This window comes from Eumetopias jubatus, unplaced genomic scaffold, assembly GCF_037043125.1.
Source record: "Eumetopias jubatus isolate StellerSeaLion01/CBP00866 unplaced genomic scaffold, mEumJub1_p1.0 scaffold_14, whole genome shotgun sequence".
NCBI classification, from domain to species: Eukaryota; Metazoa; Chordata; class Mammalia; order Carnivora; family Otariidae; genus Eumetopias; species Eumetopias jubatus.
The window spans coordinates 80,014,047-80,032,200 of record NW_028274820.1 but is presented as its reverse complement, the minus strand read 5'-3'; the positions used below and the strand labels follow the sequence as shown (position 1 = coordinate 80,032,200).

Sequence of the window (18,154 nt, the reverse complement as noted above, 5' to 3'; positions counted from 1 at the left end):
TATTGAATAAGAAAGCCTGTGGCAAGTACAACAAGAGAGGCAGACACAGAAGGGAGAGGTCGGATCTGCTTGGTATTCAGGGACAGCTTCATTGATGAAAGTGGCATTTGAGCTGAATGCTAAAGGATGGATTAGTTTTGGAGAGGTGGACATTTTTGTAAATGAGAATTACAGAAAAGTGGACAGCATGAGATACTGGGGGAGAAATAATAATTGTCAGTTTCTTTAGACACTTGGCAGAACACTTTGGACATCAGCTTATTTTGTTATCATAACGACCCCGTGAAGTAGTTCCTATTATTATTCTATCGACAGATAAGGGAACCTAGACTTTTTTGAAAATGAAATAACTTCCCCATGATTTTACAGCTTGAGGGGGAAAAGTAAGGATTCTGATTTAGGCTCCTAATCCTTAGGGATATAGAAAAGCACAGATTGTGTTTCAGTGTCAGTTTAAGGCTGGTTCTGGGGCGCCTGGGTGGCTCAGTCGGTTAAGCGACTGCCTTCGGCTCAGGTCATGATCCTGGAGTCCCGGGATCGAGTCCCACATCGGGCTCCCTGCTTGGCGGGGAGTCTGCTTCTCCCTCTGACCCTCCCCCCTCTCATGTGCTCTCTCTCTCTCTCTCTCTCTCTCTCATTCTCAGCCTCTCAAAAAATAAATAAATAAATCTTTAAAAAAAAAAGGCTGGTTCTGCTATAGAAATAAAGCTGAGATGGCTGATTTGGGCCATATCTTGAAGCAACTACTATGTTGTGTGAAGGACTTGGGGCAATGGTCTACAAATAGTGGATAGTCTCAGGGGCTTTTGCTCAGGCTAATGAGATGATCAGAGTTCTCTGCTTAAGGGAATATGACCTAGGTAGTGCATAAAAGGGGTTTGGGCGAGAGTGATAGGAGAGGGATTTTAAAGGACAGAGTCAACACCAGGGATCAGGTTGACAGATGGAGGAAGAACTGAAGCAGATTTGGTGTTTCAGGCCTGGCTCAGTGGTGATTAGGAAGCTGGTGATACCAGGAATGGAGCTGGGAAACCCAGCACAAAGGGAAGACTTTAAAAGAGGAGTGATTAGGAGTATGATTTTGGGTATGTGAAGCTAGAGATACAGAGGACAGTCTCAGCTTCCAGAAAAGATTTTAACTTTCTCTGCGCTTGGAGTACAAGTGGAGTTTAAAAGAATGTTCTAGGCTCTGGATTATTGACACAAGACTTTTATGGTTAAACACATCTGTGGTAGGTATGAGAAAAGTCTGTGTTGGAGAAAGTTATAAGAATAGGAAGGACAGTTACTTTTTGGCCATTGATTCCCTAAAGGACCACAGATGGGCGTCTGGCATTTCTTCAGCCTCTAGTGCTGAGGCTAGTCTTCATGAAGTGCATTTCTCCCTGTCCCTCTAGGGCCACTTAAGACTTTTTAAGAATATAGACTTTGCCATATACACATAAATTCTTAATATTTATTGGATGTGGATACACTACGTTTAATTTCCTAGTCTCAGTTTGTTGGACTCTAAAACTGTTCTAAGAACCGTCATCTGGCTTCACAGGCTTATTATGAAGCTGTGAAACTCTTCGAAAAGTGTGTATGGCTAAACAAACATAATAGACATGCGTTCGCAACTTTTTTCCAGGAGATACACACATCTATCTAGGTATAATGCCTGTACTATTTTCGTCCTCTGCGTCTCCGCCTATCCTCTGCTACGGACAGTTACAAACTTGGTCAATAACTGTCCTGGGAGGACGTGATGCCCCCAGCTAAGGACGCACGCAGGTCAGAGATCAAGAAGGCAGAGATTTTCGGGGAGGAGCAGGGGCAGGGCATGACTTAGCACCTGGCAGCGCCGCCGATTGGCGGAGGAGAAGGTTGTTCCCTCAGGGCGGCCGCTGATTGGCTGCGGGAGGAAGAGGCATGACGTCCTCAGAAGTTGAGCAAACACCTCCTCCTCCCGGCCCCCATCCCAATTTCTGCTGGGAATTCGGAGCCTTCCCTATCCGGACCCAGGAGCTCGGACGCGGCCGGACCGGTCGGAACCTTAGAGAGGACCAGGTGAGGAGGGCCGCCCGGAGGGGCGCTGAGCCGACGGGCGGTGGGCTCAGCCGGCGAGATGCGCTTGGAGATCGCCGGCGAGGCTGGGACTGTCCTGCGAGAGCGGCGGGCGAGCTCTGCCTCCTACGCCTTGCGTCGCGGGCCACCCGGCAACTCCGCGGAACCCAGCGGTTGCCCGGACGGGCGAGGGAGAGGGTGGGGAGCTTTTGGGCCTCCCTTGCGAGCGTTTCCCTTGGAGCGAGGGAGGGCTGTCGGCGCAGTTCTGGAATTTCTGAATAGAAAAGGGAAGGGATGGCAATTAAAGTTTTTTTTCTTTTTTCTTTTCTCTGTCTCTCTCTCTCTCTTTTTTGGCGGGGAAGCGGGAGCGGTTGCTGGGGAGTAAAGGATAGGTGTGGAAGCTGCAGAACGAACACCCTGTTAATTTTCGGACTGCACGCTTATTTAGGTCGGCTGGCTGCGCGGTGTGGTTGATGGAGATTTTGGGGGGCAGTCCTCTTCCTTAATCCCAGCTTTCTCTTTGCGCGGTTGCCGGACGACCTTTCCAGCTCTGGCCTGCTTAGCCAAACTCTGATCACAAACTCCCAGCCCTGACCGTCTCGGCGTGGCCATTCTCTTTGAGATGGGGACTCCCCCCCCCCCGCCCCCAGCAAACTGCTGCTCCTTGGCTACACTGTAACAGACCAAGAAGGTGTAAGAAATTTGGGCACCCTGAATATCAGCGACTCCTGAACTCGTGAGACCCTGCAGGGGCTGCGAGGCCAGTGTGAGCACTTAACGCAGAAAGGGGCCCAAGCAGACGCAGTTCGTTGTTACTCTGCCCGATTGAGTTGGGCTAAGTGCCCTGACAACTTACAGAAGTGATGTCCTTTTCAGACACTGATTTCAGGGGAGTGGGAGCGGAGAGGGGAGAGGAAGGAAGGAAGGAAGGGAGAGAGAGCGTTCAGTAACCTGAACAAAGGTGAACATTTTTTGATATTGTGGGTCATCAGTTATCAAAATGTGGGGAAGGTGAAGCTGTAATGATGCGGATGTAGCTACTCATGGGACTGGAAGGATCATTTACTCAGGCCGTAGCTTTCACATACTTTATGGTAAAAACAAAAGTCAACAGTAGCACTTTGCATGGATGCCTATATGTCTGCGTGTATATTTTGTCACTTGCACTCCCCCCCACCCCCTTTTCCATGTAGATGAGTGAATCTAGGGGTATATGACCTTCTGGCAGTGTAAACTTGTGCCGTTCTGCAAAGTGAGTTAGGAGGACAGAGATTTAGGCCAACAACTTTCCCTAGTGACTTTCCCACTCTCCAGAAAATCATAATTGTTTTCAGTCTCACTTGCTACTGGTGACAGCATTATCAGAACTTTATTTTGATTTATTTGCAATGGAACCCTCCTACCCGCCCCCCTCTCCTCTTCCCAAGCTTTTAAGCCTTAACAGACCTTAACAGCTCAGGATTTTGGAAGTGATCTTTGGTATGTATGCAGTGCCCCTTTAACAGAAAAGTTGTCATTTTTCCAAATATTCTTTTATTAATTATCTCATAGAAATAACATTGCAAACTGTGGAAAGTGTTCTTGGTGAGAACACAAATTATATGGAATTAAGTAACTATACATTTGGCATGGGGAATAACAACATTATTACTGTTTTCATTGAATCTAAGAGGCCATCGATTGTAAAATACATCCCTATTTCAGGGATGCTAAAATGTGAAAAATGTGTCATAAATTTAATGAAATACAGTATTAAAATGGTAGGTTATTTATCTTGAACACCCAGGCCAGAAGGGTGAAGTTGAGGAAAGGGCTTACTGGGCTCCATTTTGTTTTCCTTGACAAATGAAAAGAGGAGGGGCGTGGTCAATGTGGAGCCATTGTGAAGGCCTTACTACTGTGTAACAAAGAGAAAAGGAAGGTAGTGTTTTCTATTAGTGGTGTGGCTGTGCTCACCTTTGAGGAGTAGGCAGGCTTGGGGCCTTCTTCGGTTCTTGACATTTATTGAGCATTAATGGCATGCAAGACAGTAGTCAGTACTTTATGCATATTAGCTCAGGTAAACTTCCCAGTAGCCCCGAGAGGGAGATATTAATATGAATCCATTTTGCAGATGAGGCACAAACAGGTGAAGTTATGTACCAAGGTCACAGAGTAAGCATTTATAGTTTAGCAAAAAGACAGATGAGCAGATAAACATTTTGGATTAGACTCCAATTTAAAATTAACTTTGCATTCCATCTCAATGATACTAAATTTGTGGGCTAAAGACCAGAAGAGTCACGGGTCTTAGATCTCTGGATGACTTTGAGTAGCTGCTTGAAAACACGTATATTCTTCGACAATATTAGTAGATTCCCCCTGCCCCAAGTCTACTGTTTTTGTTTGTTTTTTAACCTATGGTTAACAGTTTTATAAGGAGTTTAATGTGGAAGCATTAAAAGAATGTACATATGCAACAGGAGGTGAAAGTCTGGAGGATGGTGTTGCTGCTTGCCCAAGCCTTGTTCTAGCCAGCCTTGGGGTTGGGAGGCATTTGGATTAGTTCTAGGCTATCACGAGGTGTTCTATTAATTTGGAACCCTTTTGGGCATCTCCAGGATTATTATGGTCTGGAAACCAAGTATGTAGTATGGGCCAAGACTCATTGCCATGGAGCTGTGGTCCTCTGCTCTTGAAGGTAACTTTTCCTTAGATATAATCTTTTATAAATACATCTCACAAAATCTTCTCTGGTTCCTTTATGTGATTTAGGGTGGTGATATACTCAGTGATCATAGTTCATTTCATAGTAACTGAAAGAAAATGGTGGGGAATGTATGGAATTCTAGGCTTGCTCTATCATAATCTGTATCTCTAATGACCATTTTCCTTTTCACTTCTTTGAAAAGGTTAGAAAATACCAAGGACATTTAAGGGTGTCCTCCCTCTGCCCCATTCTCGTGTATACATTGCAAAGATAGGTAATTTGTAAATTAAAGGAAGTCCTTAAGTTTTTTCCGCGTTGAAAGATGGTAAGAGAGGTATGGTGGTTATCATAGAGTATGTTCTATTGCTAAGTCCATCCACTCATTGTCCTCCTATCTCAGTACATGTCTGTGGAATTCACTATAATACTTCTGTGACTTTTTAGAGTTATTTCAAGTTCCTGATTAAAAATGTATACTTTAGTGCTGTTCTTGGTTTACAAAAACATAGAGAAGAATCTTCTAAATTTCATTTTTATGATACTAGGAACGTTGGCATTTTATGTGTTGAAGGAAAAAGACTGTTTAGAAATTGTCAGGGGAAACGTCTTATTTCCCTCTGCTGACTATGTGACACTTCTATTCCTACCCTTTCTCTTCTGTTCCTCCTCCTTATTTTCTCTAATTCTTTCTTTGTCTCTTCATCTCCTTTTCTTGCTTTCCCACCTCCTCCTTGCTCATCCTACAGGCTGTCATTAGCACTGTCAAGTGGTCTCACTAGAGCGAGTAGGTAAGCCAGGGGTCTTCCTGCTTTGTTTCACTGAAAGCATTGTCAGAAATATACCTCATGTTTACTTCCTGATATTCTTGGAAGAGCCCACAAAATTCAGGACAGGGAAATCCAAAACAGCCCACCTAGGCATTTCCATGAAATACCAGACACCTGCCGTGCCCTATCTAAGAGCAATTAAGAAATCCTCACTACTGCCGATTTCTTGATGACCTTAGAATGAAATGAATTGTGGGCCTGGAAAGATCCATGTTAAGGCCAAATTTCTAAGTTCAAGCAATTACTAGCACAGTAGTACCTGCTACAATTAAATCTCTTGTTCTAAGCACCCAGAAACCTAGAATTTACCTTGGCCATGACTCAGGAAGGATTTTCAGTGGCACCTAGGAAAGGGATCGATGGAAGCACTCCATGCTGGGGAGATAACTGATCACTTACGCTATTAAAGTCGATGCCATATGAATCTAATTTATTTCTAAAATGAGCTGGCAGCAGTAACAATACATCAGATCTACATGGTGTGGATCTGTAGGCTTTGGCGAAGAGAAAAATCCTGAGTGTTAAATATTAACCTAGGAATCCTGCTTCGGCTTAGAAGCAACAACTCTAGGCAGATTCCAGTTCAGTTTTTTCACCTGTAAAATAAAGATAATAATAGTATCTACCTATTAAGATTTTTGCAAGGAGGAAATGAAATAATGTCTGGAAAGTGTTCAGCATAGTGTTTGGCATATAAGGTTAAATCAATGGTAATTACTGTTACATTTATTTAAAAACAAAGTTAGAATTATGATTTGAGAATTCCCTACAAAAAGTGAAAGTGAAAGCAGCTTCCCAAAGAAACTTCAGAGGATCACTTCCTGCTACGCTTCTTTTCTAGTCTACAGAAAGTCTGCCTTTGCAAATACATATGTGTGTATTATATGTGTGTATGTGTCTGTGTCTCCTCCCACACCATATCCCCAACCCCCAGACAAGGGAGGTAAGGAGGAAGTGGAGGGATGGTCACTGAGTGAGGTGAGGCTGTGATTGTAAATCAAGTTTGAGCTGAGGAGAGACACTAAATTATCTGAACGTCTTCCCTCATATTGGCTCCAAGAATTGCTACTAAGAATAGGGGATGCAGGGTCACTTGGTCACCTATGGTATGTGAAATAGAGCCCCGGGGGGAAGATGGGACCCTTTCTAGGCTCATCTGTGTGTTCAGAAAAACTCACTTGTCTTGGAATTGGTTTTATTTAAGAACCTTAGGGATTTAAGTCCTAGGGGATTGTTGCAGTTTTTCCTTTGGTTTGGGGGAGAATAAGTGCTATGGACTTGGGCTTGAGTTTGGGCCTAATATAATCTCTTTTAAAAACAAAACTGTATAGGGGCGCGTGGGTGGTTCGCATCCGACTCTTGATTTCTGCTTAGGTCATGATCTCAGGGTAGTGAGATAAAGCGCTGTGCTGAGCTCTGTGCTGAGAATGGAGCCTGCTTGGCATTCTCTTTCTCCCTCTGCTCCTCCCCACTGCTCACCCATGCTCTTTCTCTTTCTCTCTCTCTCAAAAAAAGAATTGTAAAAACAAAACTGTATAAATAAACCAAAAATTAGTTAGAATATATAGCAATCTTTTAGTAAAATATTGCTCATCAGTATTTTGGCCAAGTGACAGTTAGCCTGAGCTGCTTTCATCCGCGTGTTTGCTTGCTGTGTGTATTATTTTTCTTACGTCCCTCTTTCTAAAGGCTTCTTAGCTGATGTCCTCGCTGGTAGCTTTGTTCTTTTAGTCTGCTGTGTTGTGAGTTGACCTATACATTTTCTATTTCAAGTGTTAAGTAGTTGCTCCCTGGAAATGTACTTGTATGTGCCACTGTTGAGACAAAACTTACCCATCTGTAAAGTGGATTTGATATAGAAGATTGCAGTCTGATGTAACAGAAGTGTGTTCATAAGAATTTTGATGTATGTTAGCAGTGATTGGTAGGAAATTTCTAGAAAGTGTGAAATTCAGTCCCTATGTTTTGATGCCAACCTTAAACATAAAAACTAAGGCTTAGCATTGAAATGATCCATAAATTATCATCTGAAATTGCCAAGTGTATGTAACTATTTGAAGAGGGACGGAGTATTGTTTGATATTTATGCTTTAAAAATCTGTATAAAATTTACTCTATGCTGGCACATAGTAAGCCTCTTGTAAACATTTCTTGATTGAATAAATGAGTGGAATTATGCAATCTGGAATAGCAGCTAGAAAACTGGTTGAGACAGGTCTGGGTTTAATATCATAGCAGGAGGAAGTGGTATGGAGAGGAAACCCTGAAAAGGGGAACAGCATGAGTTTGAGTTTGGGCCTAATATAATCTCTTTTAAAAACAAACAGTTCAGGGAGGATTAGGACCGTGCTTCTTAACCTTTTTTAACTACCTGTCATGGAGAAGCATGTTTGTTTTGTTTTCTTAAATTTCCCACCTGCCAGGACCAATACTTTCATAAAATTCAGTCACAATGAGTTACAGAAAAATGGTCGTGTGATATAAAGGTTTCCAAGTGCTTACTTTGTATTTCTGTGCATAGCTCATCCAGGACCAGGAAAAAGCAGGTCACGAACTACCAACAGGCTGCCAACATACTTTGAGTAGCTCTAGTTTAGGGAATGGTCAGAGATGAAACTCCAAAGAGGTTGGAGCTGGATTGTCAAGAATCTTGAACACGATTAAAGGATTCCAACCTTTATGCCATCGAAATTGGCATAAATTATCTTCCTGTATTTGCCTTGTAGTTAACATGCTTAAAACTTTTGTGCCGAATACGTTTGATGAAACATATATTTAAAAAACACTTTCGGCTTGGCAGATACTGGCTAGTGTCCTATAATTTGCTCAGTACTTTTTTTGTTATTATTATTTTGGAAATAAATAACGTCACTAGTGGAAATTTGGGTTTGTTGGGTAAAGGAGCACTTGATGGCACCCAAGCTTTCCCTCCTCTTTTCTCCATCTTGCATCTGTTACATCTGAGTTGGTTGGATTTTACAGCCGATTTCTCAGGAGACCAGAACTGATCTGTGAGCCCTCCTGCTTTTTGTTGTCCTGTTCTCTTATGATGTCTTTACAGTCACCAGGTTTTAAGATGCTGCGAGTACAAAGGACCAAACTGGGCAGGCTGGGGCTCAGCTTCTCCAAAGGGCTTCACCACAAAGCGGTGGTGGCCCTGAGGCGGGAGGATGTGAATGCCTGGGAGAGAAGAGCACCTCTGGCTCCCCGGCACATCAAAGGCATCGCCAACCTGGGATACAAAGTCCTCATACAGCCTTCCAATCGGCGGGCCATTCATGACAAGGTAAATGGTTCTAATTTTTTAAATATGTGGGAATAAAATGAAAATCAGGGAGCATCTGAGTAAAAATGTGTATGAAATCAAGGAGCATCTGAGTAAAAATGAAATGATTGCCAGTGTCATTTAAACACCACATGACAATATTCCTTTCTCTTGATTATAATGAGATGTCTAGTTAGAATGTGTACTTGAGTCCAGAATTTAGTCAATTAGGTATTATTTTCACCCCATTCCATGCTTTCTGCAGCTGAGGGATGGAGGGATTGCCTTTAGAATGAGGTAATGTCCTTTGGTCATCGTCTCCATGTGCAACCCTGGTTCTGGGACTGGGGAGACTAAGGCCACTAAGACATTACTGTATTTCCTAGGAATAAATCCTTCTGCGTAACCATCATACCTGAAAAATGAGTATTCCATAATACCGTCTCACATAGCCCGTTTCAAATTCCCCATTCTCTCAAACATCTTTGTGGTCTTTTATTTTAACTGAGGCTTACTTAAGGTTCGTTGCATTTATTGTTATGTCTCTAGTTCTTTTAACCTAGAACAGCACACCCTTTTGATTTGTTTGTTCCGAGAACGTTGACTCCTTTTGAAGAGTCCAGACTAGTTGACTTGTAGAATGGTCTGCTTCTGGGTGTTATTAGTCTGAGTTTTATCCTGGTGATTAGATTCAGGTTAAGACACTTTTGATATAAATATTATCCCATGGTGTATTTTCTTTCCCACTCTATCACATCAGAGACACAAAATAACCAGGTTGTCCCAAGGTTAGGAATTCGCGGTCACTTGGCTGAGGTAGTTGCCACCAGATCTCTCCATTAAGTATCTTTTTCCCTTTGTAATTACTGAGTCATCTGTGGGGTGATGTTTTGAGACCTGTGAATCTTCTGTTTGTTTCTCAACTACCTTTTGTTAAAGATATTAGCATATGTTGATAATCTTTGCCTGAATCATTTTTTATACATGGGAAGCTTGCAAAGTGATGATTTTTCTGATTTTATCGCTCTTCTAAGTTTACTTGCTGATTTTCTTCTATAGAAAAGAGATTTCCCTTAGTTTCTCTTTCCTCTCTTGCTCTTTTGAGTATCATTATGGATGCATGGGCCTTTTTCATTTAATGTATGATATAATCTATTAGCCTTTTTTTTTTTTTAAATGTCTCAGTTATCCCAGATTTGAGATGGAGGGTTCCTTTAAGGGTGCTCCTATGTCCTTTGGAGTACTTCTGTCTTTCAGCGTTCTTGTTTCCTAAAGCAACAAATGGTCTTAGTCTTACTTGTGCTTTTCTTGCCCCACACCTGGAATTAGCCATCTATCTCATCAGGGAGCCCTGATTTCTTTTAGTATATAGAAACCAAGATCTGATCTCTGGTGTTAGGTGTGCTTATTTTTACTGGGATATTGTTGCTTTTAGCACTTTTAGTGAACAGAGCTAAGAGACAGACAGATTACACATACATAATATATACATATATATTATTTAATATTATTTAATCATGAATCAATACTGATATTTCCAATTAAAATTTTTGACATTACAGGTTTTTCTTACCTTTAAAATTTTATATTTGCATCTGTTTTCTACAGCAGTGAAAATTTTAATTCTTTATAATATTAATGCATGTTTTTTGCTTTATCCTATATTATACATAAAATAGCTTTGGAATCATGATACTATTATTATAACTAACAATAAACCTATAAATGCTAAGTGAGTAGATCTTACAAGTTCTTACGTAACTATGCATGGTGACAGATGTTAACTAGATTTATTGTGTTGATCATTTTGCAGTCCATACAAATGTCAATTATTATGTTGTATACGTGAAACTATATAATGTATGTCAACTATACCTCAATAAAAAAATAAACTATTAAATGGAGTTTAATATTTTTTGAGTAAAAAAAGCCTTTTTGGGTTTAGAATATATCTCAAAGAACATTCAGATTGCTGTATTCAAGTTATTTGAATTATTCTTTCTGTGTAGTTATGTCGTCAATGTGATATACAGTTGGATTTATGTTTTTTCTATACATTTTAAACGTTGCTTTTAAATCCTTTTTGATTTAATTATATTTTTAAAATAAGTGAAACATTTACAAGTTTCAAAGATTAAAACTATGTAAAATGATACAGTGCAGAGAAGTCTTCCTCTTACCTAATCCCTTACATCCTATTCCCACCCACTCCATAGATTACTATCGTCATTAGTTTCTTTTTTTAATTTAATTTTATTATGTGATGTTAGTCACCATACATTACATCATTAGTTTTTGATGTAGTGATCCACGATTCATTGTTTTCATATAACACCCAGTGCTCCATGCAGTACGTACCCTCTTTAATACCCATCACCAGGCTAACCCATCCCCCCACCCCCCTCCCCTCTAGAACCCTCAGTTGGTTTCTCAGAGTCCATAGTCTCTCATGGTCCGTCTCCCCCTCCGATTTCCTCCCCCTCATTTTCCCTTCCTTCTCCTAATGTCCTCCATGCTATTCCTTACGTTCCACAGATAAGTGAAACCATATGATAATTGACTTTCTCTGCCTGACTTAGTTCACTTAGCACAATCTCCTCCAGTCCCATCCACGTTGATGTAAAAGGTGGATATTCATCCTTTCTGATGGCTGAGTAATATTCCATTGTATATATGGACCACATCTTCTTTATCCATTCATCTGTTGAAGGGCCTCTCGGCTCTTTCCACAGTTTGGCTATTGCGGACATTGCCGCTATGAACATTGGGGTGCATATGGCCCTTCTTTTCATTACATCTGTGTCTTTGGGGTAAATACCCGGTAGTGCAATTGCTGGGTCATAGGGTAGCTCTATTTTTAATTTGCTGAGGCACCTCCACACTGTTTTCCAAAGTGGCCGTACCAACTTGCATTCCCACCAACAGTGTAAGAGGGTTCCCCTTTCTCCACAGCCTCTCCGACATTTGTTGTTTCTTGCCTTGTCAGTTTTTGCTGTTCTAACCGGCATAAGGTGGTATCTATGTGTGGTTTTGATTTGAGTTTACCTGATGGTTAATGATGATGAACATTTTTTCATGTGTCTGTTAGCCAATTGTATGTCTTTGGAGAAGTGTCTGTTCATGTCTTCTGCCCATTTTTTGACTTGATTATTTGTTTTTTGGGTGTTGAGTTTGAGAAGTTCTTTATAGATCTTGGATACCAGCCCTTTTTCTGTAGTGTCATTTGCAAATATCTTCTCCCATTCTGTTGGTTGCCTCTTTGTTTTGTTGACTGTTTCCTTTGCTGTGCAGAAGCTTTTTATCTTAATGAAGTCCCAAAAGTGTCTTTGCTACCCAGAGCGATCTATACCTTCAATGCCATCTCGATCAGAATTCCAATGACATTTTTCAAAGTGCTGGAACAAACAGTCCTAAGATTTGTATGGAATGAGAAAAGACCCTGAATCGCCAAGGAAATGTTGAAAAAGAAAAACAAAGCTGGGGGCGTCACGTTGCCCGATTTCAAGCTATATTACAAAGCAGTGATCATCAAAACAGTATGGTACTGGCACAAAAACAGACACACAGACCAATGGAACAGAGTAGAGAGCCCAGATATGGACCCTCAACTCCATGGTCAAATAATCTTTGACAAAGCAGGAAAAAATATGCAATGGAAGAAAGTCTCTTCAATAAATGGTGCGGGGAAAATTGGACAGCCACATGCAGAAGAATGAAACTCGACCATTCTCTAACACCATACACAAAGATAAGCTCAAAATGGATGAAAGACCTCACTGTGAGACAGGAATCCATCAAAATCCTAGAGGAGAACATAGGCAGTAGCCTCTTTGACATCGGCCACAGCAACTTCTTTCAAGATACATCTCGTCATTAGTTTCTGATTGATTATTCCTATGTTTCTTTATGTAAAAATGAGCGTGTGTGTGTGTGTGTGTGTGTGTGTGTGTGTGTGTGTGTGTATTCTTAGTTCCCCCTTAGTCTTACATAAAAGGTTGTAAACTATACATACTCTATTGTACCTTGTTTGTTTAGTCAACAACATACCCTGGAACTCACTCCTTGTCTGTTCATGGAGATCTGCTTCATTCTATTTAATGGCTGTGTTTTAATCACTCTGTCATAATTACTCCATCATTTGTGATTTATTTAATTGGTCTACTATAAATGGACAAATAGATTGTTTTCATAGAAACCAGGTATGAATCACATTTTCATCCTTGTAGTGTCTATCCATCTATAGTTTCCTTTAAAGTAGATTCCTAACTGGATTCATCTTATTTTATTCAACTGCTACTTTTGATGCTCCTTTAATTCTGCCTGGATCATGCTAACCTTTTACTTAGAAATCTGAAATGACTTTTATTGCCTCCATGTACTAGCTATTCAATCTCAGTTAAATGTGTAAACCTCAGGTTTCCCATTGATAAAATGGCCATAATAATAATACCTACCTCATGGGAGTTTTAAGAAAATTAAATGAGATAATTCCTGAAAAGAGCTCAGTAAAGCAAGTACTAATTTATTAATAAATGTTGATTTTTATTTTTTATCCAATAAAGATCATATTCACCATGATAATATTTAGTCTCCTTTTCCAAATTGATTTATCCGTTATGCCCTAAACATCTCCTTACTTTCCTGCCTCCATATTTGTATGTATTTCTGCAGTACTTTCTACTGATATTACTACCTTGCATTTCCCATCTCCATCTCTCCAAATCCTACCTAGCACTCTGAGAAGCGAACTGAGGGTTTTAGAGGAGGGTGGCATGGGGGGAGTGGGTTAGCCTGGTGATGGGTATTAAGGAGGGCACGTATTGAATGGAGCACAGGGTGTTATACGCAAACAATGAATCATGGAACACTACATCAAAAACTAATAATGTAATGAATGGTGACTAACATAACATAATAAAATAAAATTTAAAAAAATCCTATCTAGCCTATTAGATTACTTTAAAGTTTCATATTTCCTTGATAATCTCACCCAGGAATTATTTCAATATCCATTAAATTAATGTATCACTTAGCTTCTGCTGTTCATAACTCTTTTGAATTCATCCTCACTTAACTATGCTCCTGACTTCTTTTTACTGTATTTTGTGAGCTTCTTTATAGGAGGGATGTTGTCTGCCTTTTTAGTGTCTTACCATCTCATCTCTAGCACAGTCCCCTGGACAGAGTGGGGCAGTAATAAATACTAATTGAACCAAAAAAAAAAAAAAGAAAAAAGAAAAGTAAATATTGCAGATACATGCCTTTCTTTTAAAAATACACCTGAGTAATAAATTACTATTTTGCATTTAGTATTTCAGTACATTGTTGATACAAAATACACATTTCACAAATATTTTTAAATCATATGTGCTAGTGGTTATGATCAAACTATTAACTGCTCTTAAAAAGGAGTAGGTGGTGAATTTTCTAACTTTTTTTTTTTTTTGCTATAAAGTCAAACTTGTTGAATTGATCTTTAGCCAGAAAGTAACAAAAAATAATTGAAGTAATTATTCTATTATTTGTTCTAATCCATACAGATTTTATGCCGCCAAAAGATAATGCCTTTAATTGCTATGCTTATTTATTAAAGAAAATAAGAATCAACAAATTAGGGAAATAACTTTTAACCCAAATTGCATTCCCAGGAATATGTCAAAGCTGGTGGCATTCTTCAGGAGGATATTTCTGAAGCTTGTCTAATTTTGGGAGTTAAAAGACCCCCAGAGGAAAAATTAATGTCTAAGAAGACTTATGCATTCTTCTCCCACACAATAAAGGCTCAGGAGGCCAATATGGGCTTGCTGGATGAGATTCTGAGACAGGTAATTAGTGACTAGTAATCACAAATGTTAACATAGAAACAATTTTTCTTTCGACTTTTATTTTTTATTATTATTTTTTTAAAGATTTTATTTATTTATTCATGAGAGACAGAGGGAGAGAGAGAGAGAAGCAGAGGGAGAAGCAGGCTCCCGCGGAGCAGGGAGCCTGATGCAGGACTCGATCCCAGGACCCTGGGATCATGACCTGAGCCGAAGGCAGACGTTTAACCATCTGAGCCACCCAGGCGCCCTCTTTCGACTTTTAAATGTCAAGTGGAGTTTTAGTTTTCTTTCAGCATCTTGGAAATACATCATGTTATTCACCTCACTAGGAAAGGTGATCTGTGAGTTAGTGCTTGAATAGTTCTGCTGCTCTTCGGGCTCCTCTGCTGTGCTAGTTTGGAATTTGTAATAAGAAGCCAAGCGTTTCATTCCTTTTGTACTGAAATGGAAAAAAATGGTAGAAGTGTTCCCCCCCAAACGGTTAGCACTTTATGAGGCCAATTGGTCAGATATTCCCAAGTAGAACTGAGAGCTAAAAAGAGCCTCAGGGATCATATAATTCACATCCCTCATTTTTCAGATGGAGCGCAGAGGGGTGAAGTGACTCGACCAAGGTTGCCCAGCTCTGTAGTGCCAGAACTGGACTGGAGATTATTTTTACATTTATTAACATTCATGAAGGAAGGAATAATTTTTTGAGTTATAAGTACTATACAAAAACTATCAGCTGTTTAAAATACAGAGTATTCATTCAAATATTTACTGAGTGTTTGCAGTGTGTCTGACCCTCTTCACTGCAATGGCAATAAACTAACTGTCTTCACAGAGCTTACATTCTAGTGGGAGGAGACAGATGATAAATATATAAATAAGATATCTGTCACTTAGAGATATGTGTGATGGACATAAATATGATACAGAAGGGAAAAAAAGGGGTTCTGGGCACTGTGGGTGGTGACAGTAGTTTAAATAGGATGATCAAGGAAAGCCTCATTGCAGATTTGGCATTGAGCAAAAATTTGAAGTGATGTGAAGGATCAAGTCATATTCATTGGGGTAGAGTCTTCCAAGCAGACAGCATAGTAGCACAAAGTCCCATGGGTCTGGCTGAGTGGAGGGTTAGTGTCAGTCATGTTCTAAAGTGCTTCTTCAGCCTGCTGTGTGGATGATATTGGAGATGGGAGGGGAAAATTGATAGGATTGTTAGTTTAGACTAGTATGGACCCCAGGTTCCAAATGACAGTGGCTCGCACGAGGCCAGTGGAAGCAGAGGTGGTGTTGCATAGACCCAATATCGGGTGGATTTTAGAGGTCCGATCCTGCAGAAGTTACTGGTGAGACAAATGTGGAATATGAGAGAAAAGAGTGGAATGAGATGAGTCCAAGGTTTTGGCCTGAGCAATTTCAAGGAGTTGCTACAAACTGAGATGATGGTACTGCAAGAGGGAGCAGGCTTGGATGGGAGGATCAGGAGTTGAGTTTGGGGCCTGTTGAGTTTAATTTGCCAATTAGACATTTAAGCAGATTGCAGACTTTAGACATTAGATTTTAAGGAGGGAGGCATTGATAAGAGTTTGAGGCTCGGGGCGGCTCCTCCTGATACGTATTTGTAGTTGTCAGAGACTTGATGGCATCTACGACCATGAAACTGGATGAGGGTAGGCAGTGAGTATAGATAGAGAAGTCCAAGGTCCAAGCCCTGGGGTACGAATGCTAGATTGGAGCATTAGGACCTAGACTAGAATCTGAGAATAGGCAGAGAACAGGAGGCTTCACAAACAGTAAAAGCAGTGGAAGAAAATCTGTACAGGCCTATAGAATACATACCTATTCATTTCAAATATGCTAGACCTGGCCTAGTGAATTCCCAGTGGTTTTGAAAAGCAAATTCAAAAAGTAATTAATGGAAATAATATAAGATTGCACCTTAAGCAGATAAATTCCTTTAAAAGTACTTTAGAAGCATTTTCTTCAGGAGCGCCTGGGTGGCTCGGTTGGGCAACCGCCTTCGGCTCAGGTCATGATCCTGGAGTCCCAGGATCGAGTCCTCCATCGGGCTCCCTGCTCAGCGAGGAGCCTGCTTCTCCCTCTAACCCTCCCCCCTCTCATGTACTCTTTCTCTCTCTCATTCTCACTCTCTCAAATAACTAAATAAATCTTTAGAAAAAAAAAAGCATTTTCTTTGTTAATGGCTTTTTGTTCATTACAGGAGAATTAACAAAAACAGAATGGGCATGGCTGCTTTTTGGCAGTATTTTGTAACCAGTTAGAGTTGGATGACTATTAAACATTCTTAAATTCAGGCACATGGTAAAAATCATGATCTTTGAGGAAATAAAATGCCTATTTAAAACAATCTATAATTACAGTGTATCAGTAGCTTTTAAGCGTGAGTTAATAAGACATTCCTGAGAGGGAAGATTCCCAAAGACAGAGGAAGAATGTGGTTTCAGTGAAGGTGAGAAAGTGAAAAGCAGGCAGCATGTGTTACTTTGTAAATGAAGCTTACTTGTAAAAGGAGAGAAGGAAAGGAGAAAGGGAGAGAGAGAGAAAATGAGATAGATTTGTGTGTATGGACTTGAGAGGGGGAGTTGTCATTTTTAAGGTAGGAAGGAGCAGTGTACAAAGGGATAATGCAGGAAAGAAAAAGTTCAAGAGTGGTCTTGGAAGACATGGGAAAAAGCTGGGATCCAGCTCACAGGGATTAGCCTTGGGAGGGACTTGTTTTCTTTGAGACTAGAAGGAAGGGTGTGGGGGTGAGTGGGACTATAGATAGGTATGTAGGTGGTGCTGGCCTAAAAGTTAAAGGAGATCATGTCTTTGCTATTTTATTGACTACCATCAAGGGGCATTTATCACCCTGTTAGGACCATCTCTAATCACAAACCTATCATTGGTTTGTGACCCAGCATTTTCTAAATATTTCATGGAGCACCTGATGGTAACTTACAAAGTCAGGTCAAGATATATTTTATAAGAGGAAGAAATGTGAAATATTTATTTGCTCATATATGTACTCTACTCATTGAAATTAAGCTTAATGGGTCTGGGTGGAAATTTTTTATCCTTCAGGAAATCCGACTTATTGATTACGAGAAAATGGTGGATCATAGAGGAACACGGGTAGTGGCGTTTGGACAGTGGGCAGGTGTGGCAGGTAGGTATGCCAGGGTTTTTACATCACCCACTTTCTAAATTTGCCTGGGAAGTAACTGTTTTCTTTTTTCTGTGGCAAGGGCATGGAAGTGTTCATTTCCACTAATAAAAATAAACATGTGGGTACAGCGAAGGGTGATGAATATTAGGGGAATAAAATAAGGTAAATCATTACACATCTTTATTACAAAAGTTAAAAAGAAAAAGCAGGAAAAAGGAGAAAAACTATGAATAGGTTCTGACTTTTTAGGTAGTTCTGTCTGGAAGACTAGGGGAGGTCAGTTTGGTGATGAGAAATTGTGGGGAAGAATAAAGGGGGAAAGAGAGGGAAAAGATACAGGGA

At 40.3% G+C, this 18,154-nt stretch overlaps 1 protein-coding gene across 1 annotated transcript in view; it reads left to right on the top strand.

The window, feature by feature from the left end:
* Positions 1–8,611: 8,611 nt before the first annotated feature.
* AASS (aminoadipate-semialdehyde synthase) overlaps positions 8,612–18,154 on the top strand; it is a 49,483-nt gene continuing 39,940 nt past the window's right edge. Inside the window, exons 1-3 of the mRNA XM_028104928.2 lie at positions 8,612–8,848; positions 14,476–14,652; positions 17,728–17,812. Of these exons, the coding sequence (XP_027960729.1) occupies positions 8,612–8,848; positions 14,476–14,652; positions 17,728–17,812 (499 nt within the window). The remainder of the gene's footprint in view (positions 8,849–14,475; positions 14,653–17,727; positions 17,813–18,154) is intronic.